The sequence below is a fragment of the Cordyceps militaris genome (genome assembly GCF_000225605.1).
Source record: "Cordyceps militaris CM01 unplaced genomic scaffold CCM_S00006, whole genome shotgun sequence".
Lineage (NCBI taxonomy): Eukaryota > Fungi > Ascomycota > Sordariomycetes > Hypocreales > Cordycipitaceae > Cordyceps > Cordyceps militaris.
The window spans coordinates 1,100,047-1,126,876 of NW_006271974.1; the positions used below are offsets into that span (position 1 = coordinate 1,100,047).

General features: G+C 55.0%; 11 protein-coding genes across 11 annotated transcripts; 7 read left to right on the forward strand and 4 right to left on the reverse strand.

The window, feature by feature from the left end:
- Positions 1-1,129: 1,129 nt before the first annotated feature.
- On the forward strand, positions 1,130-2,988 carry CCM_07637 (uncharacterized protein; the record flags this gene model as incomplete). Its single annotated transcript, XM_006672778.1, has 2 exons — positions 1,130-2,675; positions 2,729-2,988. 2 exons carry the CDS (start codon positions 1,130-1,132, stop codon positions 2,986-2,988), a joined length of 1,806 nt encoding a protein of 601 aa, XP_006672841.1.
- Positions 2,989-3,385: 397 nt separating this feature from the next.
- On the reverse strand, positions 3,386-4,830 carry CCM_07638 (mannosyltransferase (PIG-M), putative; the record flags this gene model as incomplete). The annotated part of the gene is made up of 3 exons (XM_006672779.1): positions 3,386-3,661; positions 3,723-4,005; positions 4,058-4,830. The coding sequence occupies 3 exons, from the start codon at positions 4,828-4,830 to the stop codon at positions 3,386-3,388; spliced, it is 1,332 nt and encodes a 443-aa protein (XP_006672842.1).
- Positions 4,831-5,279: 449 nt separating this feature from the next.
- CCM_07639 (translin-associated factor TraX, putative) lies at positions 5,280-6,175 on the forward strand (the record flags this gene model as incomplete). Its single annotated transcript, XM_006672780.1, has 2 exons — positions 5,280-5,448; positions 5,595-6,175. 2 exons carry the CDS (start codon positions 5,280-5,282, stop codon positions 6,173-6,175), a joined length of 750 nt encoding a protein of 249 aa, XP_006672843.1.
- Positions 6,176-6,559: 384 nt separating this feature from the next.
- CCM_07640 (uncharacterized protein) lies at positions 6,560-8,917 on the forward strand (the record flags this gene model as incomplete). The annotated part of the gene is made up of 4 exons (XM_006672781.1): positions 6,560-6,778; positions 6,833-7,084; positions 7,139-8,183; positions 8,247-8,917. The coding sequence occupies 4 exons, from the start codon at positions 6,560-6,562 to the stop codon at positions 8,915-8,917; spliced, it is 2,187 nt and encodes a 728-aa protein (XP_006672844.1).
- A 441-nt stretch (positions 8,918-9,358) lies between these two features.
- On the forward strand, positions 9,359-10,087 carry CCM_07641 (DNA repair and transcription factor Ada; the record flags this gene model as incomplete). Its single annotated transcript, XM_006672782.1, has 1 exon — positions 9,359-10,087. The coding sequence occupies one exon, from the start codon at positions 9,359-9,361 to the stop codon at positions 10,085-10,087; it is 729 nt and encodes a 242-aa protein (XP_006672845.1).
- A 671-nt stretch (positions 10,088-10,758) lies between these two features.
- Positions 10,759-11,544, forward strand: CCM_07642 (protein CCC1, putative; the record flags this gene model as incomplete). Its single annotated transcript, XM_006672783.1, has 1 exon — positions 10,759-11,544. One exon carries the CDS (start codon positions 10,759-10,761, stop codon positions 11,542-11,544), a length of 786 nt encoding a protein of 261 aa, XP_006672846.1.
- Positions 11,545-13,023: 1,479 nt separating this feature from the next.
- On the reverse strand, positions 13,024-15,684 carry CCM_07643 (EF hand domain protein; the record flags this gene model as incomplete). Its single annotated transcript, XM_006672784.1, has 1 exon — positions 13,024-15,684. The coding sequence occupies one exon, from the start codon at positions 15,682-15,684 to the stop codon at positions 13,024-13,026; it is 2,661 nt and encodes an 886-aa protein (XP_006672847.1).
- A 437-nt stretch (positions 15,685-16,121) lies between these two features.
- CCM_07644 (mitochondrial hypoxia responsive protein) lies at positions 16,122-16,919 on the forward strand (the record flags this gene model as incomplete). The annotated part of the gene is made up of 1 exon (XM_006672785.1): positions 16,122-16,919. The coding sequence occupies one exon, from the start codon at positions 16,122-16,124 to the stop codon at positions 16,917-16,919; it is 798 nt and encodes a 265-aa protein (XP_006672848.1).
- A 225-nt stretch (positions 16,920-17,144) lies between these two features.
- CCM_07645 (TLDc domain containing protein 2) lies at positions 17,145-19,012 on the reverse strand (the record flags this gene model as incomplete). The annotated part of the gene is made up of 2 exons (XM_006672786.1): positions 17,145-18,884; positions 18,947-19,012. 2 exons carry the CDS (start codon positions 19,010-19,012, stop codon positions 17,145-17,147), a joined length of 1,806 nt encoding a protein of 601 aa, XP_006672849.1.
- Positions 19,013-19,672: 660 nt separating this feature from the next.
- Positions 19,673-21,889, reverse strand: CCM_07646 (uncharacterized protein; the record flags this gene model as incomplete). Its single annotated transcript, XM_006672787.1, has 2 exons — positions 19,673-21,548; positions 21,624-21,889. The coding sequence occupies 2 exons, from the start codon at positions 21,887-21,889 to the stop codon at positions 19,673-19,675; spliced, it is 2,142 nt and encodes a 713-aa protein (XP_006672850.1).
- A 1,172-nt stretch (positions 21,890-23,061) lies between these two features.
- Positions 23,062-24,477, forward strand: CCM_07647 (alpha/beta hydrolase fold-1; the record flags this gene model as incomplete). Its single annotated transcript, XM_006672788.1, has 5 exons — positions 23,062-23,165; positions 23,235-23,290; positions 23,351-23,523; positions 23,667-24,366; positions 24,413-24,477. The coding sequence occupies 5 exons, from the start codon at positions 23,062-23,064 to the stop codon at positions 24,475-24,477; spliced, it is 1,098 nt and encodes a 365-aa protein (XP_006672851.1).
- Positions 24,478-26,830: the final 2,353 nt, after the last annotated feature.

The following is a 26,830-nucleotide window of genomic DNA, read 5'->3' on the forward strand; positions in this document are numbered from 1 at the left end:
TGTCCTGATGTCTGTCATGGGCGGTGCCGAGGTATTCCACGACCATTAGGCAACTTGGGCTTGTAGGCGAACTTTTGACTTTGGGCACCGTGGTAAATATTTTTCATTTATTGGCTCCAGGCCTCCGATGATTCGAATGCCAAATACTCCGAACCGTCATGACACCTTGTTCACTCCCAGGGTCCTTCTCCCTCTCTTGCAGCCGCTAATAATAAATGGCACCATCTCCCGCCCAAACCCGCCTAAAAAACCCTCCCGTCCCCATTCGCCTGCGAGCCTGTCCGAGGCGGTGCAGGTACCTGCTGCCCATTTTGATAAGGAAAGATACAACATTCCATACCTACTACCTACCTAGTTAGCACCAAACTGGAAGACACGTTAGTTAGGTCCCTCTCTCCACCAGCAGATGCCCAGGTTTGCCGTCTTTCCTTCAACCACATCAATCAATTTCCTCTTCTCTCCCTTTGCTGCAATTGCGTTTGCGTTTGCGTTTGCGCTTGGCTTCCTCTCTTCCTCTTCCTCCCGCTGTTGCTGCGTCTCTTCCTCTCGCCGATCCGTCTGCGCCGAAAACGCCCCTTCGCCCGCTTCTGTTCCCTCGTTCTCAACGGCACATCAGCGCACCTTTGGGCAGTCGCAAGCAGCATCGCCAGCCCGCACCATCTGACCATCCCGAAAGACCTCATTTTAAACAATCGACGCAAACCCCACCCCGCCTGCCGCCCTGCCACTAGAACCGCGCCGCCCTTGCGGCAGTTCCGGACCCTGCGTTCCATCGACTCTACTGCGCAGAAAAATTCCAAGACACGTCTTCTGCGCCGGCTCAACTACACTCACCTACCATTAAGGCGCCACCAGACTTGCTTTCGCCGTCACGCTTGCAGCTGTTTGATTTGATACGTGTCCAGTCGCTAATTCCTATCGCCTCACCTTTTTCTTTTGCGCTACTCTTTCCTCCCCCCTTCACCTCGCCTGAATCTCATCTCTTGACAAACCTCCCACCCCGTTTCATATTTGGCCATCCGGCACCTGCAGCCCGGTGTGCCCCTCTGCCGCTCTCATTTCCGCGCGTGACTGACATGCTCTTGTCCTCTCCCCTCCAGCGCGCGCCTTTTGCTCATTCTGCGCCATCATGGATGACCTCTACTCCCTCGACCACGACCCCACCGAGATCAACAGCTCGCCTCTTGTAGAAACTCGTCAACCAGAATTCCTCTCGACAACCCCGGCCGACGAAGTCGTCACTCGCCTAACATACAGATTTGCGCCCGTCGCATCAAGTCTATTAGAGTCATCCTCAACCCCAGCCGCTCGTCCAAATCCCGACGCAAAGCTATGTCAAGAGCCCGACTCGCCTGTTGTGCCTCCCGCCCGGCCTAGCAGCACACCCTACCCGTTCGCCGATACCAGGGAGACATCATGCTCCAACACGTTGGAATTTGCCCTTGCCATCGCCTCAAGTAACCTTTCTACGTCCCCGGCGGCTCACGAGCCTCGTAGCTGGATACGACCAGCCACGCACTTCACAGATCTTCCGACCGAGGTCCACGAAGCTATCCTCGACCAGCTCTTTGGAGTCTGCGCGCCCATCTCCCCGAGGTCCGGTCTGTGGTCACCCAATGCAGCCAGAGGCCTTGGTACCCCCCTTCGATACTCTAGAAGACGAGAAATGACACAGCTGGCCCTTGTCAACTCTACTTGGCGGTCCCTGGTTCAGAAGCGACTTTACCGTCATATAAAGTTGAAAGGCACCGTCAGCTCCATCAAACAGGCCGTTGCCCACTTTGCCGGTCGTGGACAGCATCTTGCGCACCATGTTAAACATATCGAGGTCTGGTTCCCCGTGTTTCAACCTCGCCACGGGCCTCTAGCAGTCTCCAATACATCCGTGCTGCCCGTGCTCCGAAGTGATGGCCTATCGACCGCCTGCTACGTTCTGCCAGGGGATAATAGCACACTGCAGGATGTCTTTCTATTCATATCCCTTTACTTGCCCCATAGCAAGATTCTGACACTCGAGGGTGGTGAACGCCGGAAAGCCCCCAAGGTGGTACATGTATACAACGCTCACGGCAATAACCTCGACTATGGGCCACCTTTACCTATCATGCGCTCCATAACAACCTTGGTCACCAAAGGCCAGTGGAACCTCATGCGGGATCACTCCGACTTTTTCTCCATTCTAGGCGCCCTTCCCAGCATAGAGGAATGGCAGGGCGCTTACAGCAAGCCCAAATCAAAGAGCTACATCACCATTTCCCAATTCTTGCCCCACATGCCCGGAACTATCAAGCACCTCAGCCTATGTCTTGAAAATGACTACAGGCGAGAGGCTGTTGTGCCTGCTTATTATGCCAAAGCTGCCCATCAAACACACATCTGCACGGTACTTGGAAAGATAATGCCAAAACTCGAACAATTCTCCTACACTGGTCGCATCTGTCATAACTTTTTCCAAGTCGCCAGTCAGAGCGCTGTTGCTCCCTCCAGTCGACTCCGATCAATCGATGTGACGCTCAAGAACTGCTGTCGTCAGTCCAACATTTTCTCCGATTCTGGCTCCGGCATCCAGGATATGGGCTTCATCGACGCCTTCGAAAAGCTCGTCATCTCTGGTATCAGATCTATGAGTCAATTTCAGCGTGTCGAGTATCTGAGAATCCGATTCGTCGACCTTGGTTCGTATTTACAGCATCCCATTGCCGCTCTCCCTACTAACTATGTGCTGTAGACTCAATTCTGCCCGCATTGAATCCCTTCTTTTTGTTCCAGCGTGGCGAATGCAGCGGGGTTTGGAGTGAAAAAATCATCAACGAAATGGCTAGGGCTCGCCCGGGCACCAAGTTTCGCGACTTGAGCGAGACCTTTGGCAACATCTCATACACGAAAGAAGGACGAATCATCATTTCACCCGAATATCCGCGCACGCGCATCACCTCGCTCAAGCTCACCAACTATCAATTGTTTTCGAACCGTGCAGTCGTCGTTTGAGCAGCCACGACTGTCAGGCGCTGCTACAGAAGTCCACAGCGCCAACCAAGATTCTTCATTGCATTATACACCGGCGTTTGGGTTTACTTAACATTACAAAACTGGCATAGCGTTATTTACGGCGAAGAGACCGGATCTTTATGAATTTGTTTGGAGCGATACACACTGGCACGTACATGTTTCTTTTAGTACTTGAAATTTGGGCTGGGAGTTCTATAGTCCATTAGTTGCTTGGATCATGCCATATTGCGAAGCAACGAAGTACACGCGCGGGTGGGGTGGCGATACATATCAATTGCAGTCACGTCGTGGCAATAGATGCAGTTGGTACAATTCCATGAGCCATTAGGCTCTCTGGTCGATATAACTATTTGTCGATGCTCTTATGGAACTGGCTTTACTCTACATGAATTTTCCCGGACGGCCCTCGTGCTCCATCGCTGATAATGATGCCCAATATCCAGCAGTTGACCAGGAAAAAGACCAGCGAAGCCAGCCACAGCCCGGGTACAAAGGTACTCATCCCTAAGAACTCGAGCTCGTAGCCCTGGTGCAGCCACGCCGCCTGCGCAACAACCCACAGTACCAGCGCAGAGATGCCCAGCTTCGGGTTGCGCAGCATCGACGAGCCCGGGAGATAGAGCGGCAGAAAAATCATGTACCAGAGGAAGTACTAGCATCCAATCCTTAGTTTGCATCTAGGGCGAGCGGCGACAGACAAAAACACTACGCACCTGGGACGTGCAGACTTTGTTGAACGTGACAAAAGCAAACGTCTGTGCCATCATAGATGTGGCGAGATCCTTCTTGGCCAGTGCGAACGGGATTAGCACGCACGACAGCAGGAGCTGGGGCAGAAACGCCAATGACTCGGTGCGCAGCGACGAGGCCGAGGCCGTATCAGTGGGCGTCGCAGAGTTAGTGTACAGCAGCACGTTGTAGGGCGAGAAGTTGTGTCTATGGTCTATGCGCGTAACGTGGTGGAAGTATGTGTGCACCAAGAACGGCGTCCCATAGCTGATGTCCAGAAGTTAGCTCAGTCGACGAGGAAGCATGGGTGTGTACTTACATAGAGTACATGAGTAGGTTGAGTAGCATGAATGTCGCCAGGCTGATGACAGCCAGCTTGACCCGCGCCGCCGTGACAAAGTTGATTGCCACATCCACCAGCGCCGGGTTCTTCTTGGTCGTCTTGCCTACAGCGCCGCCGCTCATCCTGTCCTCGTCCATCCACCATACAATCGCCGGCGCGTAGATGAATGGGTAAATCTTGAAATGCACACCCAGACCGAGCAGCATCCCCGCGAGCGACACCCGCCGGCGCTCCACCGCCCACAGCAGCGCCATGGTCAGCACGCCGAGCAGGCCCTCGGAGCTTCCGCGGGTGCTTATGGTGGCGACCATGGGGTTCCAGAGCCAAATGGCCGCGAACGCGCCCGCGCGGCGCGCCGACATGCCGCCGCCCTGCCGCCGCCGCAGCAGCCGAAGGGCCAGCCAGCCCGCGACGAGGTCGGCGACGGCAAAGGCCACCTTGCCGAAGTCGAAGAGGCGGCGGTGGGCGGTCGGAAGCAGAAGCCATGCGAGCAGGGGCGTGTAGCGGTAGGTATCGCGCGCGTAGGGGCTCCCGCCGGCGGCGACGAAGCGCGCGGCGTCGGTGAAGACGAGGTAGTCAATGTCGGTGTACTTGACGGCCGAGTGGGCGTCTTGCCAGGCGCCGTAGAGGAGGAGCGTGGCGCGCAGGGCGGCGGCGATGGAGAAGAGCGGCACGGGGTCAAACAGCACTTGCAGGGAGCGGAAGCTGCCATTCTGGGCGGATACAGCTGTTCGTTGGGCCATTCTCATCATGTGAGTTTGCCCGTATCTCAGTCGTGCAATTGGTGATGAGCTGTTCAGTGTCGCAGCGAGGAAGACATTCTTTGTTGGCCTAGAGCGGATGCACTACTCCTCACAATGCAGTCGACTGGATAATTCTGAGTAGAAAAACAGACGCTGCCAGTAAATTCCGTAGTGCCCCCTTGGAGAAAAGATCCGGGGGATGTCGTTGCGTGTCAAGACCAAAAGCTCCCCTTTTTGGAGCACTTCACCTTGGAGTGTAGATCCACACCAGCCGCAAGCTTGCAGCTCCAGCAGCCAGCCAAAGCTTTTCCAAGCTCGTGCCCGCTCCACTCCAAGCCTAAGATACTCATCCATCCATAGAAACCTGTGCTGTCGATACTCATCCCCTCATTTATCATTATCATACTTGTCGGCGTCTCTTATTCTTCTTACACTTATAAATTATTCACTGCACAATGTCGGCCGTCGGCGTCAAGCGGGATCACAATGGCCGTGCTAAGGTCGTGCCAGATGGCCCACGAGGTCGTTTTCACGACATGTTTGAGGGCTTCCGCGACGAGCTGGACCAACACCACGACAGACGCGAGCGTCTTGTCAAGGCTTCGAGAGATGTAACAGCACAAAGTAAAAAGATGCAAGTACTTTTTTGGCCCCCATTACTACCTGAGCGTTCCTATTAACACTGCACCAAGCATCTTCGCACTACAAAGGTACACCCAGCGAATAAGCAGCTGCCCTCGCCCATGGACTACGCCGTTATTAACCCAAAGCACGCGACAGAGTCAAGGACATCAACAAGGAGCTGCCTCCCAACATCCAAAAGGACATGGACACCAGAATAGCCGAAATCGCGACGCTGCTCGGCTCCATCGCGCCGGACCTGCAGTCCATTAACCGCTACCGCTACCAGTCGTCAATGCGATGCCTCGAGGAGCTCGTCGAGGCGCTCACTTTTGCGCACTACCTGCGCCACCAAACGCTCCTCACGCCGGCGGAGGCGCAGGCCGCCGTCCCCGCCGACGTCGGCCTCACCGAGTACGACTACATGTACGGCGTGTTTGATCTCTTTGGCGAGCTGATGCGCTTCGCCACCGTCACGACGGCGCAGACGGGCCGGCTGCTGGGCGACGGCGGCCGCACGCTTCTCAGCGACATGCAGGCGCTCGGCTGCGCGTTTGAGATGATGCGAGACGTCCCAACGAGGGACTACCGTAACAAGGTCGAGGCCATGCGCCAGAGTGTCAAGAAGGTCGAGAAGCTGGGCTATGGCCTCGTCGTTCGGGGAAGCGAGCGGCCCAGAGGGTGGGTGCCGGACATGAAGGAGGATGTCGTAGATCACGGATCACCATAGGTATGTATGAAATCTGTTTGTTATGAATGTATGATAGCTATCGTTTGCGTGATTAGCTTGGATTAATTCACTTCGTTGGCTACGTGTTGGTGCCGCGCGTTGGTGCTGAGCTGGCCAGCTGGCATTCTGTGACCACAAACGGAGAGGCAGCTTTCCATCTTCTCCCTCTGGTGCACTTCCTATGAATCTGCCTGCTTCTCCCTTCTCCTTCTGTGTGTTTTACTATTTTCCGTCTCCTCTTCTGCAGCATCCTACACCTCCAACATTCATAACTTCAAAGCTCCGGTTGATTCGACGACGTTTCAAACAACCGTACACAACGCGCCGCCGTACCAAGATTATACGTTGATAAATGCGTTGAAAAGCTGAAGTTCTTCTTCCAAAATGCCGCCCAAAAAAGACCGAGCGACTGCCACTAAGAAAAAGGATGAGAGTTTCACAAAAAGAACAACATTTTACGTCAACATCGAGTGGGAGGCAGGCTGCCAGCCCAACCAGGGCACCAACGTTCGAGGGCAGATGTATGTGGAGAGTCTAGAGCCCCAAAGGAAGACACAACATTACCCCGTCGTCCTAATCCATGGCGATTATCATACGAGTCAAGTTGGTTTTCTAGAAGTTCTCTAGATGGCGGCTTTGGGCTAACGAGTATGACAGGTTTGGCTAACCAAACCCGATGGAGACCCAGGCTGGGCCTCGTACTTTTTGGGAAAGGGTTTCCACGTTTATCTTGTTGATTTGCCGGGTACCGGAAAGTCAAACAACCTCACAGAAGAAGCGATAAACAACGCACAAGTTAGAAGTATCAAGGCCTCCCAGATTGAGAGAGAAGCCACTGCTACGAAGGTGTTTAACCACATCACTGACCCCCGTTGGCTAACGGCTTTGAAGCACGACAAATGGCCAGGGGCAAGTACACCGCACACCCTTCTACTCTTTGTGCTGTGCGCTAACTCATCTCAGACCGGCATGAGAGGAGATCCCGCTTTCGACAGATACTGCGCCTCTTTGAGCCCGCTATTCTTTACTCTGGAAGACCGACAGACACTCGCCCAAAATGCACTAAGAAGCCTGCTCAAGATTACCGGCAAAGCCGTCCTCATTGGTGAAGGCACAGGAGCGACGGCGTCATGGCTTGCGTCCGATGTTATACCAGAGAACGTGGTCGGTGTTGTTGCTGTTGAGCCACCCGGTCCGCCTTTTTGCGACAAGACTGTGGAGCGAAACGGCAAGCGAAAGTTCGACTCCTTCACCTCCTTTAACCCAGATCGTCTCAAATACGGTCTGTCCAACATCCCTCTGACATTCGATCCTCCCGCTCGACCAGAGATTGATCCGCGAGGCGGGCCAACGGGACTTTTGCCGTCGGCACTGGACCAACCAGGCATGAATCCGGAAAGAGAACCAACAGGACTGCACCCGTTGGATCTGGCGGAATTTTCTCACACAACCACTGGAAAGCACATAGTGCTTCAATATAGCCCAGAAAATATTCCCGCTGGCTTCACCTTCCTGAAGAAGTTAACAAATGGGGATGGAACAATGCACGTCCGAAAGCTCATCAACTTGTCCAAGATGCGCCATGTGATGATCACCGGAGAAGCAAGCCCCCACTCAGAGTATGATTCATCAACGATACATTTCATGCAACAGGCCGGCCTTATTGTCGACTGTGGCTTCTTAGAGAAGTATCAGATCCGAGGTAACGGTCATCTGATGTTTTTGGAGACAAATAGTGATGAGGTGGCCTCCCACATCATGCGCTGGATCCAAACTCGGGCAGGCACAGTGGACGAGCCGATCCCTGTGCTTGAGTCAGAGGTGGTTAGAGTATCAGTGCCGTCGCCTCAAGTTATTAATGTGAGCGAGCAGTCTCCCAGGTCCTCAAAGAGAGCTAGACGAGCGTCTGGCGATGATTTAACGCTGTCTTTGGTTTCGGCGAACAAATCCCAGCTTATTGACTTGACCGATGAGCTGCCCGACACAACCCGGTACTATGACAGTGGCTGTATGCCCACGGCTTTTGATGGGGAACATATGATGTGTTCTGAGTCTACCACGATCTCCCCAGGCTTGTGTGGGATGCCAGCGCCGCCGCTACCGTCACCACATTCGCAGAGCAATATGCGACAAGCCCTGTTATGGGAACAAGGAACGCCTGTGTGCACCAATTTCGATATAAAGGCACGTAAGTGCTCTTCCAAGAGACCTGAGCTCTTCATCCAACCAAGGACTGCTGTCGAAGGCTCTGCTTCCGTTGTTGGATCGAGCTCAAAGCCCGCTCAGGCAAATTTGCAGCATGTGATCCCGATAGAGAACGAACCAACTGGGGCTTCCAAGCAACAGTCAGAGGATACCCAAAGCAACCATGGTCTTTTTACAGACTACAGATTTAACTTCTCCGGACCTGAAATCATGGGAAACAGAGGAGATAGTTCCATTGGGTCCTCTGCACAGCACGTGTATGACTTGACCCAGCCGACCTTGCAGCAGCCGGTTCCCAGTCCACAGCAGAGGATTTTTGTTCCCTTTACCGCGGACTATCAATTTTATCCCCAAGGGAACCCATACATGCGGTCAATGCAAGGCGGGCATTATGGGTCGTCTTTTGCGCGCGAGCCTCGGTTTATGCCATTTTCCCAACCGAGCGACGATGTTCCAAGCTCGGCGACAGATCCCAGCTTTGGCCTGCCAACGCAAAATGATGGCGAGTCGCTTGAAATGGACGGGTACGCATTTTGATGGGAAGGATGAGCTGCAAGTCAAGGTTCTAGAAGAAGATGGCATTAGATACAAGAGCAAACCTGTGGCAGAGGTGAATAGGGTAGTCTAATATGGCTCTTAGTTTGGTTGCGAAGATTTAGCTCAGGATATTTTCAAGCGTAGCTTTTTAAACAGAATAAATTGGCAAACGGGATATGGTTCATGTGTTGCTTTCTGAAGATACATTTTCCATCTTTTACGATCAAATGCGATCCTGTGTCGTCTAGATAGTTATTTGCGCCTTCGTGTACTCTGTACAACAGTCATGAAGGTGATTGGCCACTTTGAAAGCAAGACCCGCTTGTCAACGTGAACCTTGAAACCGCCCATGAAAGACAAACTCATCACCCGCCATGATGCGCTGGGCTCGCTCGCCGTGATTGCATCAACAAATATCAAACCCGGGCGCTCCGCAAAGACATGTCGCAGGCTTTGCCCTTTACCGACGAGGCGCGGCGCTGGCAGGCCGTGCAGGACCGGGATGGGTCCGCCGACGGCCTGTTTGTCTACGCCGTCAAGACGACCAAGATCTACTGCCGGCCCATCTGCAAGGCGCGGCTGGCACGCCGGGCCAACGTCTCCTTTTACGACACGGGCCGCGCGGCGCAGGCGGCCGGATTCCGCGCGTGCAAGCGGTGCAAGCCGGAGCTCGCGGGGGCCATGCCTGCGGAGCTGGCCGTCGGCAAGATTCGCGCCTTTGTCGAGGAGCAACAGCGAAGAGGCGGCGGTGGCGGCGGCCGTGCGGCGGACACGCGACTGAGCCTCAGCCAGATGGCACGGCAGACGGGCCTCTCCAAGTGGCACTTTCACAGGGTGTTTAAGCGGTGTGTGGGTGTTACGCCGGGCGAGTTCCTGCGCTGCCGGGGGGAGGTGGTCTCGTCGTCGTCGACGTCGCCGTCCTCCCTGTCACCGCCCGCCAGCGGAACCCTATCGCCGCCGCCGTGGACGCACGCGGAGTTGGGCAGTGCGCTTGGTTGGCCTGCGCAAGGGGACGAGATGGGTGGTTATCACGACGTGGACCTTGCGATGCTCCATGTGGAGTCGGCCGGCCTGCTGCCGTGGAATGACAACGGTTTCGGCTGGGATGACGCCAACCTCTCGTTTGATGACTTTCTCCTTTGGCCAGAAGAGACGTGCAAAAACGCATAAGACGAATAGGTCTGGGGAGAATGGTTGGCATCCTTCATCACAAAGGGGGACCACACAGATTACGGTCTTGCCTCCATTCCATGGCCACAATCCTCGGCACCAACGGCAGTGGCTTACAGGGAAACAATCCACTGTTTAGTACTTGTCCAATATTTCACAACAAGTCTTTTTTTTTCCGCCCTTGTCCACCTGTCAGATCGGTCGCGAGCTGACCAAAACGCGCTTTCTGATTGGTCAACAGACCCCGCGCCCCATATAAAATGCTTGTCGCTCTGACCCTAGGTCGCCAACGGACAAGGCTAGGGCGGCCGACTTACATCGAAATTCGATCCCGCCAGCCAACCGAATCGCTTGCTTTGGGCTGACCGTGCATGGGCAGTAATGGAACTGCAATGATTGGCTGTGTGGATCTGGGGCAATCTTCTGTGTGAAGAATATATGAAGAGCTCTTCGCTGGGTGGCCGTTGAAGCTGAAGCAGTCGTCGCCTTTGTCTCATTCTTTGCCTACTACCCCCAATCCGAAATCAAACTTTTACTTGGCTGAAGAATCTTGAGTAGCTCGGTCCAATTGGTCACACAATACATCTTCCCACCACGAAGCAACTTCTTGTTTCCTGCCCACCCACCTCTTCGCCCTTCTCTTACACCATTCACACACACTGCCCATCATCATGGCACCCAATGACGAGTCCTCCCCTCTGCTGCCCCGTGAGCCGGCCGTCGAGCGGTACTCGCCCCTCTACGACGAGACCAAGACCATGGCCGAGGACGAGGGCGCCCTCTTTGACACGACGGACATTCTGCGCGACGTCATCATTGGCTTCGCCGACGGGCTGACGGTGCCCTTTGCGCTGACGGCCGGCCTGTCCAGCCTGGGCAGCAGCAAGATTGTCATCATGGGCGGCCTGGCCGAGCTCTTCTCGGGCATGATCTCCATGGGCCTCGGCGCGTACCTGGCCGCCGTCACGGAGCGCGACCACTACGCCTCGCAGGAGGTGCGCGAGCGCTGCCACGTCGACACCATGCCCGAGGCCCAGCGCGCCGAGGTCTACGCCATCCTGGAAAAGTACGCCGTCTCCCGCGCCGCCGCCCAGCCGCTCGTCGACGAGCTCTGCCGCAACCGCTCCCACTGGGCCCGCTTCATGGTCGACTTCTCCCTCCGCCTCGAGCGCCCCAATATTCACCGCGCCTGGATCTCGGGCGTCACCATGGGCCTGAGCTACCTCGTCGGCGGCCTCATCCCCATGATTCCCTACTTTGTCATGCCCCGCGTCGGCGAGGCCTTTGTCGTCTCCATTGTCGTCACCGCCATCATCCTCGTCATCTTTGGCTACGTCAAAAACTACGTCGCCATTCGCAACCACCGCGCCGGTCTGTGGGGCGCCATTCAGACGCTCTTCATTGGCTTCATGGCTGCAGGCACGAGTTACATGATCATCAAGGCCCTGGACTCCTGAACAGAACTGTTATTGGCAGTCTCTTGTATTGTTTTTGTTGTCATGTTGCTATGTTGCTATAATTGCTATATTGGCTCGGCTGAAACGTCCCAAGTCGAGCAGGAAAAAGCTGGCCGCTGGTGTGCTGCATGCATAGGATGGCGTCTGGGATTCTTTTCAATCTTTTAGCGTTACTTGTACACTCCCCTCCACAAACGGGACGAATGAATATCAATGTCACTTTCACTTCACAATGAAATAATGTATAGAACCCGTCTCCTTCTCGTTGCGATTGTTGTGTTTCCTTACTTGTCTATGGTGTGTACAGTGTGCCATGTAAGATGCAGGGGGGTCAAAGTATCTCAATGTATTGTGCAAGTGTAAATAGCCTTATGCTAAGCAAACCCTTGTCCAGGATGTACTATGCATAATCCCGGAATAAGCAGACACCTCGTCCGATGAACGCATTCGCCGTCCGCCTGCACATCATTGTTGCGTGTCAAAAAACACGTCTCCCTAGTGTTATGAGAGGGCACATACTATAGCGCTTTGCGCATATAAAAATATATCATGAGCGTCCGGTTCCTGAAAAGGCGGATGGACCAGCCGGCGGCCAGTCGCCTCTTTCTGCTCAATTGCGCATCGTGCGCCGAGTCTAGAAAAATGAAAAGTCCCGCCACCATGCAGGCATCCAACCAGAGCCTCGCAGGGCAGGGAGGGCGGCTGTCCGGGTGAAGATATTTGCTCGAGTCCGGAGAAATCGGGACCCGGGACCGGGGCGGGGGACACAAGGCCGGATCTAAGCGAATTCCTTCACATGTCCAACCCCCGCGCAAGCCCGTCAATGTTACCCACGCCCAGCTGACAGCCCTCTGCCTCGTCAGCTACACATGAGACTTGGGCTGCAGGGGTTCATTGTTTTGGAGAAGAAGAAGAAGAAAAAAACTACTGGTTCCTTTCGTCAGCAGCAGGCTCAGCTCAGCCCTAAGTGTGGGGGGCAAGGTCAGCCGAAATCGCCGGGCCGGCCGACTCCGTCCTAATGCATCGTGGCATTTTGCCTTTTACTAGCGCCGCTTCACACGTAAAGCAATAATATATTATTCACTGACTTTGTTAGCAAGCCTCCATACGAGTACGTACTTTGGTGCATCGTCGATCCATGTCAATTTCACTTCCACTATCCACTTACACCAAAGTCCAATTCTACGGACTGACATGTACTTGTGATGATTCTCCGCACTGAATTACATGATTTAGCTGTTATTTGCTTCCAGACACGAAAAATCACGGCCCCAGCATACAGAAAAGTCATGCTCCTTTTTGTCGCTTTGTCGCTGCGCTACATGCCTAGGGCTCGCTCTCATCCTATCATACAAAATGCTGCCGCTGTGCTCACTAACCCCGTCCGTACTGGCTACCCTAGGCTGACAAGCTATCCTCATCAATTGCTGGATCTTATACAGCGTCCCCCCGCGCTCTGAATGTTATCGGACCCCTCTTCTAAGGGATGCAAAAGTCAATCCAGCTGCCCAGGTAGTCCAGTCTATTACCTTGCGTCTCTTGCGACTTGTAGATTTCCTCGAATTCTTCAAAATTCAGCTTGCCCCAGCCGCCTCTGGCCTCGGCCTGCACTTCAGCCAGATTCAGTCGCTTCCATTCCCGGAGAGTCTTACGCGGGGGGTTCCACGCCTGGTTCTGCTTGGTCTCAGGGGGTTCGTGAGCCTCGGACGCTGCAGCCGAGGGAGCTACATTCACCGCTTCGACCGTACTGTTGGGTCGATGCTGGGGCAACGTAGGGTCACGGTACTCTGTGACATTCGACGTTGCGACGAGATTTCCGGCGTCCTCTTCCGCACCGAGCGTCTCTGCAAATCTGGTTCCCGTCTCCAACTCGACCGCGTTGCGAGGCTCTGACGGCTCCACCATATACCCGCTGTCAACTAATAACTCCTCGAGGCACTTCTCACTGCTGGGCCTGTCACCCGATGGCTTGTCGGCATCCGTCTTCTTAGTACCGTCTTCACCTTCTGTTTCGGTGTCCGCATCAGAGAGATCCACTTCGTTAATGAGATCTGTGTAGGCTGCGCGATCGAGCCTAGTCTCGGCAGCCTGCAAAGCAAGATCTTCAGCTGGTTTAAAGATGACATCCAGCAGCTCATTGAATGCCTGTTGCGTCACTTGGTATAGGATTTCCTTTCCGGCGTCATTCTCCGCAAGCCCATGTCTATAGGACGGGTCATCCCGCCTGATATGAAATGGGAAGTCGTCGGAGCTAGTATCTGACTCAACTGAAGCTCGTGTGTCCTTTCTTCGCCTCTCTTTCCGTCTCTTCTCTTGCCGATCTGCTTGCTCCGCTTTCGCAAGGATGTCTTCGCCATCGCTCCAGTCGTCTGGAGCGGCACCGCCCTCCTCTTCATCGAGGTAAAATTGTCGACGCCTCCATCGGTCATGGATTTTACGCCTGGCCATGTCATGCCTCTTCTTTTCCAGCGCAGGGGCTTGTCTTCGGCTTCTTTCAATCGCTCTGGCACGGGCCTCGCTTTCTGTCGGCGGGCGGGCTTCGGGATCGTTCGATTCACGTCCTTGTTCGTCCACGGCATTGCCTTCGTCTTCGTCGGCAGAGTCTCGTTGCGCAGTCTCTTCGTCAGCGCCATTGCTGTTGCCGAGCAAAACATCAGAGAACTGCTCTAGATTGTTTGGCGGGTCAAGCATTGTAAGCCAGTAGTTGCCGTCAGCGTCGGCACCGCTGGCTCGACGAGCCGTTCTCCAGTTACCGTCACCGTCATGACCAATGACCAGTCGTCTTCTGGCTCTTTTATCTGTTTCACAGGCAAAAAGGCTTGTCAGGATATCTCTCCGAGGAGCAGTATCAGTTTCGTTCTCGACAAAAGCAGCCTCCTTGTCCTTTTCCACCCTGACATGGCCATCAGGATGGTATGTTTTGCCCTCGAAGCGCAAATTCGAATCAGCTTGTGGTACTCGTTCCTCACGGCCAAAGAGACTGCTGAGTGGTTGTCGGCCACTAACGAGCTGTTGTGCCTCGGTGGTCGACAGCAATTGGTTTTCGAGACCGTCCAGTATATCTCTATGCATTTGCTTGTATAGAACATAGTACGCTTTGAACATGCGCAAAAAGTCTCGACGGTTCACATAGCCATCGCCATCTATGTCGTAGCCATCAAAGACAGTCTGCAGCTTGTCTTTTCTTCGGCGATAGGAGAGACCGTGCAGAAATTCGGAGAAGCCGATAAGGTCATCGTTGTTTGAATCGTAGAATGCAAACATGCGGTCGTGTATCAGATTGGGCTCCGCATAGGCAGAAGCACCAGTAGGTACGAGACACCGTTCAAATGTCTTGCGATCCATGGCAATGCAGAATTGATCTGGGTCATCTCTCCATTCCGTGTTGGCCATAAAGGTCCATTGCTCCCAGAATGCCTCGAGTTCCGGCCGCTCAAACCCAGTTTCTTTGGATAGTCTCGCCATGATTCCTCTAGGCACAGCACGACGACAAGACTCCGGGTCCCCAGTGTACCAGACCGGCTGCATCTGTCTGTGACCAAACGGTGGTACCGGAATGCGAATTTTGTAGAAGATGTGCGTCTTGATATGACTACCTTGCGACTCGCAGGTTTCGCAAAGATCAAAGTCGGCGCAGTTTGCACAGCGGTAGCGGATTCCGCGAATGGGGACCATGCCACAGGCGTTACACTGGCATCCCCGATGAACGCAACCATTCCGACGCGCATTATCCTCTGACACACGAAACAATAGGCTGACAATGTTATGGCCTGCTCTCTGGGGAGGCAGTTGGTTAGGATCGTTCCACCACTCGTCGTCATTATTCTCCTCTGCAGCAGCCTCGCCTTCAGCTGGGGCCTGTGTCGGCTGTGACGGCGGTACTTGGGCGTTTTCTGCATTCTCATCACCGGCGACATCCGAGGAAGAGCTCGAGACGGTTTCTGATTGTCGGGAGCGGTGGCGAGTTCTGCGCACCGCGTTGCTTCGATGAAGCGTCCCATCGGGCAGCTCGAGGACGAAATTGGGCGAGCTGCTGTGGTAGGCATAGTAGCCTGCCGAGATGGCTGCCAATGCTGAAACGACAGCGACAGCGACCCGCGGCCTTGTCAGGCTCTCGGCAGAAGGCGTCGGAAACCACATGACTACTTTTGCGTCATGTTACTTGTTGTGCTGGTCGAAGCTGCCCGTACTGCCCCTGACAGCTTGTATATAATAACGGCTCGATGCTGTGGCAAATGTTCGTGATTCTCTGTTGTTTCTGTGCTGATAGGATACTGACAAGTCGTGTCTAGGGTCCTTTGGTGGGCGAGTGAAGACACCGGTATTGTTGTGTGTGGCGGACGTTGAGTAAAATCGTTGCTCAAGCAGCGTGCGGAAGCTTTGGTAAGCTGCACGTTTGCGACAGTGCGGAAAGCTTGCGGTTTAGTGGGTGGTGGGTCATGCGACGTCGCTAAAAGCCACTGGGCATGAATTAAGCTTGCCATTTCCACGGCCGAACCGATGATCCAACCACTCGATAGCTTGACTGACTTTCTTCTCCCTCGCAAATCACGGCGTTCAAATTGCAATCCACCGCCATGGCGCAGCTACCACCACCAAGCTCGGGCGGGATGCCCTCATCCTTTGACCATGACAAGTACGTGCCCCAATTGATCCCGCTTCCCTTGGCCGCTGCTCACGCGACGATGTACAGCGAACTTCGCAATGAAAAGGCACTGCACAAAGTCTTTCGCAAAATCAAGGAAGAGCCGCTCGTGCCGCTAGGTAACCCTTCTACCCTCCCATCCACCGACACACTGACTCAATACTCACAATGGTCCCATCTAGGCATCGGTCTGACCGTCTTCGCCTTCATCAACGCATACCGCGCCATCCGCCGAGGCGACTCGAAGCAGGCCAACAAGATGTTTCGCGCCCGCGTCGCCGCCCAGGGCTTCACCGTCATCGCCATGGTCGCCGGCAGCATGTACTACAACCAGGACCGCCAGAAGACCAAGGAGCTGCGCAAGGTCAAGGGCGAGACGGACGCCGAGGAGAAGCGCCAAAAGTGGATTCGCGAGCTCGAGGCCCGCGACGACGAAGACAAGGCCATGCGCGCCATGCTCGAGAAGCAGGCGCTCGCCCAGGTCGGCGCGGCTGCTCAGACGGACGGCGAGAACGCCCAGGCCGGCACCGGCGGCATTCTCGGCCGCATGGGGCTCTGGGGCCCAGCGGAGACCAAGGCCGCCGAGGAACAAGCCGCTGCGAATGCCACTGATGCTGCTGCTTCCAGTGAAGCGAATGAGAAGAGAAGGGAGAACCCCAGGAGTTCCCTGGGTGCACTGGGTGAGGTGTACGGGTCAAAGAAAAAGGACGATGGCGAGTCCAAGAAATAAACGGTCGGGCCTAGGAAGCCTCCGGTATGTATATATAGCATTGTTAGGAAGTAAACGCCTCTCTTGTACGATACGAAATAGCTTTGATGCTCATGCTACTATCTCAGCAATTGATTACACCATTTTCCAAACGGAACAAGTTCAACAAGGAGTGATTAGTAGCGACTAGTTCTCCCAATAGTACCCCGCGAAGGACTCTAGTATATCTTGTTATGGTGCATCCATCTAGACCATCGAGCCACCACTCCGATTATTCCCGATCAGCCCAGCCATTTCCAGAAGCGCACGGTCTTGCTCCTGGCTTCCAGAGCCCAGGTTGATCTTTCGGCGCGCTTCCGCCTCCCGTTCCTCCCACGCCCATCGCTCCGCCTGCGCGGCCGCCTCCTTATCGCCACCGCAGCCCCAGACCTCGAGCTTTTCAACCTGAAACCGGTCTTGAAAGTTGGACGCACGAACAGCACTTGTGTGGAACGCACCGCCGCGCGATGAATAATCATGGTTAAAGACGCCAAACTCGAATGAGTCGTCCAGGAGCAGCGACACCGCGCCCAGGGACAATGTACCGGTAGTGCGCCCTGATTTGGTCGGTCTGGGATGGGGACACCCAAAGGCCATGTAGGGCTGGTGCGACGGTGCTTTTGTAAAAGTGACGTAGTCAGTGTTGATTGTGGACGCGCGAAAGACGTCGTGCACAGGCTCTAATTGGAAGAGAACGGTCTCGGAGTCGCCAAAGCAATCCTTGTGAGTGTGCTTCCACGGCTGGCGAACATAGACGCCAAAGGTGACACGCTCGCCTTTGCTGCCGTTCGGATATCTTTTCAGAGGCAGGGACTCGGCAAAGTTGGTCTCCTGCCCGCGCTCGGGCTTATCTGGAAGTCGGCTTCCGCTCACGAGCAATATAGTAGGAGCCACCCAGTTGAACACCTTGGACTCGAAGCTACCGAGTGAGAACCCCGACTCATTTCCTGAATATAATAGCCGGACACGGTGAAACAAGTCGGATGCGGGTAAAAACGTCGATATTTGAGCCAAGAGATGGCCATCCAAAATCTCGCCGTTGTTCATAACCAGAGGCTGGGCTGGCTTGGCGGGCTTGGTCTCGTCGCCTTTGTGTTTGGTGAAGTCGAGATTTTTGGAGAAGAGAAAATGGCCAAAGAGGTTGTTGAACCCACCGAAAAGGTTCGGCGCAATGGCAGGAATCAGTCGCTTAAAGTCATTGTATCGTATTCCCGTGGATGTTTCTGCATCGACAAACGAGGATATGATGCTCTCTGCTGAGGATCGTAGGTGCTCGAGCTCGGTGCCCGTGACCCTGTCAAAGTAATGCGAAAGACTATCTTGCTCGCCCAACGGGGCAACGAGAAGCAGCAGCATCACGAGCTTGCGGAAGTTGTCCGTCGGTATAATGGCGCCATGTACCTCTGGCGCGTTCCCTTGTTTGACAGCATCGCCGATATTCAGCAACTCGAAGGCAGTAAGAACGAGGTCATCGTCGGCATAGTCGTCGTCATCCTCTTCTTGGCCAGGTTGATCAATACTGAACCCCAACGACTTGGCACCAGACTGGTCCGTCTCATCGCGCCCGACTGTTGATGAAGTAGGACTTGTTATGGACGCTTTGCGGTCATATACTGCCATACTTTTGAAGAGAAGCTTGGTACGGTCTGTCGACCCGTGAGCCAGAACCCGTTTGTATCGCTCAGTCATGATGACGACGACCATGATTAAATGTGGGAGCTCAAGAATCACGGGCGCTTCGGCCAGAAACGGGAATGCGCCTATATATGACACCATCTGGAACAAGACTGGTGACGCGCCGAGGATGTCTGGAATCTCCAGATAGCGAGCAACGGTATCTTCCTTGAGGTAGGAGACGCCCCCCTGGTGATCGGCCAGCGTCCTGAAGACATCCTTGAGCGAATAAAATTCAAGTGAGGTGAAGCATTTTTCTTTGAAGCGCACTGCCTATTGCGTTTGCGACAGTCAGTCGTGAGCGACAGCGGTTTCTGGTTCTCTGCGCCACTCACAAGGTCCTGCAGCAGCTCTTCCTTGGAGCGGCCTCTGGGCTGCTCATCCGACATGGCCTGTCCCATCTTTGCTGTGTGTGCGTCTGCACAGCGCTCGGCAAGCTGCGATGAGGAAACGAGGCGGCGCGTCTCTATGATAAAAGAGAAACGACTGAAGCACTCGCAGTCCTGCTGCTTGCAGGTTGCTTGATGTTGCCAGTCACAGGCAGCAGCGCCGCCCGCCGCCTTATTCATGAAGCTACTAAGCTAGGTGGCTGGCAGTCAGTGGACGTCACCGGTGGGGCTTCGCTTGGCGCACCATTCCGGTCTACAATGCCGAGGGCGCTGGAGCCATGAAGCTACAGTGAGTGGGTGTACCTTGCGAATGATTTATTAGATTTTGGTATCTGTATCCTTGGATACGAAAACTACATGTATAATGAGCACTTGACCGTCCTGGGCAAACAAAGTCAAAGCTTCACATGCTCATCGCTGTCATTCAGCTTCCTGAGCTAGAGCACCACACAGGCTGCACAACAACACTGTTAGAATAAGCTTTTACAGCTTTTTTTCTGAGCCATTACTATCTACAGTTTGTCGTTTATCTCATACAAAAGTGCCACTCCCCAAACGCCATTCATGACCAGTAACCCAACCAAGCAAAAGTTGCAACGGAGCCGCCCAAGTCTTAGATGCTGTCCATCTAGTCCAACAATGCGCATATTGCCTCTAGTAGTCTTATTTCCATCACACATACTCATACTCCTTTTCTTCAATAGATCTGATGAGCCGTTGGTATTTTTGCTGCGACTCTTCCTCGGCATCGATGCGAGGTATCTGGCGTGACGGTGTCATCGAAGACCTGTTGGACCCAGCACTAACCGTCCACAGCACCCCGGGCTTGATAATTTCGGCCTTGTCCTGGTCTGTATTAGAAATAGGGCTGTGGTTTCTGCCCTCGGTTGTCTCGAGCCCCGTGTCGAGATTATGACCATGGCGAGGTAGCTGCATGGCAAGAAGAACATATTCGGCGCGTGTCATATTGTCCATTACATCGTCCATATACCTTCTGACTTCGTCTTGCGGCGCCACTACCCTCGCAAGATTCTCTAGATACCGGCCAGTGCTTGTCTGGAGACGGATGGTGACAGGTTGGTAGTAGTCGAGTTGAGGATCGCCTCCATATTCCGATGTGCTTCCTTTGCGCACGATGAGGAAGGATGCGACCACTTGTTGGCCAGATGTGGTCGGCAAAAACTCCAAGATGCTAAATTTCGGAAACAGAAAGCGATCGCCTGCTCCAAAATCAAAAACAACTGCAGAGATATCTGGCCGTGATGCAGTCGTTGGCGCTTTGGCGCGCATGGGTTGTGGGGGGTTCATGCTGTTGTTCAGATGCGGTTGTTGCAATCTCGTGCCGTTATTGGCAACCCCGTTGGGAGTAAGCTGCCGTCCTTGCGGCGGCGCTTGCAACCCTTGGGGGACAGTCTTTGCGTCTCTGTTAAGACGGTCCAGGATATCTTTCAGATCTGTCGCATCTGTGTTGCCCGGGCGGCCTTCAGCGATCCTGCGAATCATGTCTCTCGTGCGCACATCTTCTAGTGCAGTTTTGACTAGGAGAACGACGAGGGCATCACTTCCGGGCGGTGGTCGAAGCTCGCTCGATTTCTGGTTCGGGTTTGAAGCCAGGACAATGTCAAGAATTGTGCGAACCTCATCCGCAAAGTACTTGACGGTTCTTCCATCCACCAGCAATCGGTCTGCTGATGGGCCCTGCTGACCACCTTTACTTTTATACTCGGCGTTTAATTGGTCGATGATCTTTTGGAAATGGGCTAGCTCGCCCGGTTTGGCTTGACCAACAGCGACACGCTTCATGAGGTCTCGTAATTCTGAGTCAGTGGAGGCTTTCTGTGCAAGCAGTGCAATGACAGGGTCTGCTGTAGCGGGTTTTGCGGCTGCGGGCGCAGGACTGGCGCCAGGGGTCGCAGAAGGCTGCGGAGGAGCGACTTGCTGGGCCGGTCCCGGAGAAGCAGTCTGTGTTGCCCGGGGCTGTGAGGTGGCAGGAGGAGCGGAATTGTGTGGCGGGACGGACGGTGCTCCTGTTGTTGGGTTGGACGCGACTCCTTGTGGTGTCGGAAAGCGTTGCGCGCCGCCGGTGCTGGGCGTTGAGCTCTTTGGGGCGGGCGATGCCGCAGCCTGTTGGCCAGTTGGCTGCGTACCAGACTGGGGGGTTGGGGGGTGTGGTGAAGGAGCATGTGTCGATACTGGCTTGTTCACCGGGCTCGGTACACTTTTTGGCTGCGCGGGCGGTGGCATGGCACCATTGGCAGGACCGTACTGGATGATGGGTCGAGCGGCTTGTTGTTGAGGTGGTTTCTGAAGCACCTGGGGTGCAGGCTTTTGCTTGGGGCCCTTGACAGCATACATGGTGGCCTCGACAATATGCGGTTCGATAGTGATTGTGACATTGCCGATCTTAGTCATGGAGTCTTTGGGGGGGTTCTTGGGATCTTCGATGAGGAGACCCTTTTTCTTGTGCGGTTTCGTCCAGTACTTTTCGAAGAGGCCTTCACTGATCCATCGCTGTCTCGATCGCGCGAGCGACTCGGCCAGAACACCGCTGTAGAAAAAGACAAGTCAGCACGGGGTTGCGAAAGGATTTGAGGCATTGTTGGCAGCCATTGGAGGTACAGACCTTTCCGAGATGGATTGGTAGTCCTCTGGGGAGAGGTTGTGGGACTGGGCGACCTCGATGGTTGGCAGCGGCTTGCCATGCTCGACAGAGGTTGGCAGCGGCGGTGGCGGCGGCGTGGGCGGCGGCTCCTCGACAATGGGTTCTGGAGGCGGCCTCGGTGGAGGAGTGGGAGTTTTTGTACGATGGCGAGCCGAAGGATTGCGGCGCTTGGCGAGCTGCTCTGCGCGGGCCGCAGCCCGGGCCGGCAGCTTTCTCTTCCTCTCCATGGGCGGCGACAAAGAGTGGTGGAGGACGAGCGGGCCTGGGACGCGGCAGAGGCTAGCAAACCATGATACTGACGAGCTGCCGTGTGTGGCGAGGAGGATGGCAAGCCGCACGTCTCTCAAGCCGTCGGGGAGGAGAGCAAAGGGGCCTGCCTAGGAAGGAGGACGTGATCTGGGGTTTGAGAAGCGAGGTGGAAGGGCGGGAAACGGAGCGGCCAGGGCTGTTCACAAGAGCCAAAAAAGGCAGCGAGCGAGCGAGCGGCGCCAGTCAGTGTCAGTGGCTATCGAGGCCCGCGTAGGTACGAACCAGCGACAGCAAGAGCACTGTGTTGAACGCGCTGCCTAATTGGCCCACGCGCCAGGCGGAGTCGCCAGACCCCCAGCCAGGTCGGCCAGGACGGCTGGGATTGGCCGCCGAGGGGGGATGGTTCCGCCGCTAGAGGCGCTCCGCCAGGACAGCTCGTAGCTCGTCCTTCTTTCAGGCCCTGGCTTCAACCTCTGCCACAGTGCTAGAATGCTAGAATGCCAGTTGCTTTGCTTTGCTCCAGCCGCTAATTTGTAGCGCCTCCTGCTTCCAAGCACCAAGCACCAAGCACCAAGCACCAAGCACCAAGCCACTAAATAAAAAATCCACCCCAACTCGGCGGCTATGCCTGCCGACCCACCCTGAAACGCGACAAGACAGCCTACGACCTGCCTCTCCCTGCGACTCACTGTAAACAGCTCGATGCCGGGTGTCAGGTGAAAGGCAACAAAGAGCGAACCTTTGTAAAAATAAGATTCGAATAAGAAGAAACAAGGGAAAGTTCACACAAAGCTTCCTGCGTACTGACCCCCTATTACGCAATGCTCTCCCCTGTCGTCGGCACGCGCCGAGACTTCTCCTTTCCTCCACAACGCCCACTCATCCACTGTAACGCCCTGTAGCCTACCTACCTAGGTAGTACCTGTTACTGTGGCCTTGTAGGCTGTTGCTGTGGCACGCGTGGCCTGGCGCGCTGCCTGCAACCGCCCAGCACTTCTAGGCAGGTAATGAGGCAATCAATCACTGGTCCTCCGTGTCACCACCACGCCCGCGTTGACCTCACTTTGCCGCGGCCACCGTCGCAATCGCGACCGTCTTGTGACAGTGACAGAACCCCGTACGGGGATCCAACAATCGCATCCCTAACGTTATGCCCGCATCGCTTCTCGCCACGGCCCTGGCCATTGCCGCGGCTCCGTTCCTCTTCTATGCAGCCTTCCTTGGCGTCGCGACAATCCCTTGGGTCCAGCGTCAGTAAGTCATCCACCGCTTCTCGTCTGAGCACTTGTTAGCTAACTCGAACAGCGCATTGTACGCCCACAGAATAAATACCTTGTTTCTGTATGACGTGAACGAGCCTACCTACTGGGGTTTTGCCCGTGCGCCTCCTCCTTGTCGCCCTGTGTCACCGCGATATTGACCACTAAAATGTACCGCAGAAAATCAAGTGACCCCCTTTACACTCTCAACACCGGATCAGGAGTCAATATACGCCTGGCATATCCTTCCCCTTCCCCTGTATTACAAAAATGAGAACACACTGGCTGTCCAGTCTTCCGGCTTGGTTGCAGACATAACCACGTCTGAGGCTTTTAGACTACTCAAAGGCGACGTAGACGCGAAGCTAGTCATATCATGCAAGTACTCCCTCGTCAGCCAAATTCCAAAGCTACTAACGCTGTCCGTTTAGTTCATGGCGTATGAGCAGTCTGCGCATACACCTATATCTTTCGATATCGCTGACATACCCTACAGAATGCTGGGCACATTGCTCAGGGCATGCGGCCCGAGACCTTCCATGCACTGACCGATACAAGCTCATATCACGTCTTATCTATCGACTATCGTGGATTCGGCTACTCGACTGGCGTGCCTAGTGAGGCTGGGCTCATACAGGATGCGTATACAGTAATCGAGTGGGCTATCAACGTTGCAGGTGTTCCTCCTAGCCGCATCGTTATCCTCGGCCAGAGCTTGGGAACAGCCGTCGCAAGCGGTGTTGCGGAAAGATACTCTGAAAAAGGCGTTGAATTTGCTGGAATTGTTCTCGTCGCTGGTTTTAGTGATCTTGCCTCCATGCTAGGTGGCTACCGCATGGGTGGCCTCGTGCCGTTGCTCGGTCCCTTCAGCTACTGGCCAGCTTTTGTCAGACTCTTGGATCGCTTCGTTGTCGACAAATGGCACTCGGCCGATCGTCTGGTCAATATCGTTCGTCGAACGAGAACACGTCTTCGCTTGAGCTTGCTGCATGCCAAGGACGACTCCGACATTCCATACACCGAAGATAACAAGCTCTTCAAGGCTGCCGCGGGCGAACTTGTCGGTGACATTGGCGAGGCTAAGTTTGGCGCCATGAAGACGCAGCGTACAGTCCACAAAGGCCAAGATTCAGCCGTGACGACATGGAGAGCAGAGCCCGATATTATCATCCGTCAGGAGCTGATTCCCTATGGTGGTACGTAAGCATTGCCCAAGAATAACTGTGTTCTAATACATTATAGGACATAATCACATCATGGGATCCTCTAATGTGGTTATGGCCGTCCTGCGTTGCTTTGACGATTGAAACAGGGGTCGCTCTCTTGGAACGGCAGGGAATGTTGCTGACCACGTATGCCATGTGGCGGTCCCTTCCCTACCCAGTGCTCAACACCTTACATATCGTTGTCAAATATTGGCAAGATTACTTACGAATGCTTGTGTTCCATTACCTAGATGATATGCTGGCCCGAAGAGTAGAGTAGGCCTTGTTTTGTTGAATTGCCACAGTGAAATCCGGGACACGATTTATAGACCTCTATCATCTAAGCCCAAACTAGGCAGCAACAAGGAAAATGCTCCTCAACTATGCGGTGCGAAATCACGCCATCGGCTGCTAGGTGGCATCCTTGGTGACTATCATGTACCGTCAGTTGCCCGTCTCCATCTCGGTGCGCGCCGTCCGTCGCGGCAACCATAACCTGGGCAACCTCACCATCCTGGCCGACGACGGGAACCCGACGTGTACGGCTTTAGAACCAAGTCTTGTAGTTTACTACCGCTGACGAGCTTGTCGTGATGGAACCAGAAGACGAGGAAGTGATACTGTAAGCCGAGCACTTTTTCATAAAATATAAAATAGGAAATTGTAGGACTGAGTTAACGAAAATGAGAACAAGTTAATTCTCGTAATAATACCCTGGCTAATAGGCTTATCAACACAACTACCTATGCTTCCACACCAAGGACATAGGATCGAGAACTACTAGTTAGACACAAGCCGCAACGCGGGGCAGGAAAACCCCCCACCCCACCACGATCGAGAAGCTACCTGTCCATTCAACTTCAATCTCCCAACAAACCCGTCCACACCTCGCCGAAATCAAGACACGGCACACGATGGCGTCTGACGGCAAAAAACCGGCAGATGCGTCGAGCGGCAGCAGCAGCAGCGCCGGCGCCGGCGAGCAGCAGAGCACCAAGGACGTGCAGCGGCTCCTCGACACGCTCTCTCCGCAGCAGCTCTCGGAACTCATAGCGCTGAACCCTGCGTTGGCCCAAGAGGTGGCGCAGGCCACGGGCACGGCCGACCCGACCCCGGACCAGGCGGCCGAGATGCTCAAGAAGATGCGACTCGAGGACATCATGTCGGGCTTCGCAGCGAGCGGCAAGAACGTCAAGGACATGGCGTCGTACAAGTTTTGGGGCACCCAGCCCGTGCCGCGCTTCGACGAGGACCAGACCGTCCCCGACGGTCCGCTGAGGATCCAGAAAGTCGAAGACATTTCCAAGGAGCCCGCCGACCTCGTGAGCGGCTTTGAATGGGTCACAATGGACCTGACCAGCGAGGAAGAGATCAAGGAAGTCTACGAGCTGCTCAACGGCCACTATGTCGAGGACGACGACTCTACTTTCCGCTTCAACTACTCGCCTTCCATTCTCCGATGGTAAGTGCAGCCATACCCGGGCTCTCGATTATCCATACTAACTTGGCCGCAGGGCCATGATGGCGCCCGGCTGGGCAAAGAAGTACCACGTCGGCGTGCGCGCCACGCAGTCGCGCAAGCTCGTCGCCTTCATCTCCGCCATCCCCGTGCACCTCCGCGTGCGCGAGCAGGTCATCACCTGCTCCGAGGTCAACTTCTTGTGCGTGCACAAGAAGCTGCGCGGCAAGCGCCTGGCGCCCGTGCTCATCAAGGAGGTGACGCGCATCAGCAACCTCGAGGGCGTGTGGCAGGGCCTCTACACGGCGGGCATCGTGCTGCCGCGGCCCGTGAGCACATGCCAGTACTACCACCGCCCGCTCAACTGGCAGAAGCTGTACGACGTCGGCTTCAGCTACCTGCCGCATGGCAGCAAGCCGCAGTACCAGGTGCGCAAGTACGCCGTGCCCGAGACGACGAGCACCAAGGGCTGGCGCGTCATGCAGGCCGGGGACGTCGACGCCGTCGTCGACCTCCAGAAGCGCTACTCGGCCAAGCGCTACGACATTGCGCCCGTGCTCTCCGCGGACGAGGTCGCCCACTGGCTCGTGCCCAAGGTCGAGACCAGCGGCGAGCAGGTCGTCTGGACCTACGTCGTCGAGGACGCTGACAAGAAGATTACCGACTTCATCTCGTTTTACTGCGTCGAGTCGTCGGTCATTAAGAACTCGCGGCACAACGTGCTGCGGGTGGCGTACCTCTTTTACTACGCGACCGAGACCGGCCTCCAGGAGTCAGAGGACCAGGGGGCGCTCAAGACGCGCCTCAACTCGCTCGTGAGCGACGCCCTCATCATGGCCAAGAAGGAAAAGTTTGACGTCTTCAACGCGCTGACGCTCATGGACAATGTTCTGTTCCTCGAGCAGCAAAAGTTTGCCCGCGGAGACGGCCAGCTGCACTACTACCTGTTCAACTACCGCACAAGGGCCATTGCCAGTGGCATGGATGCCAAGGGCC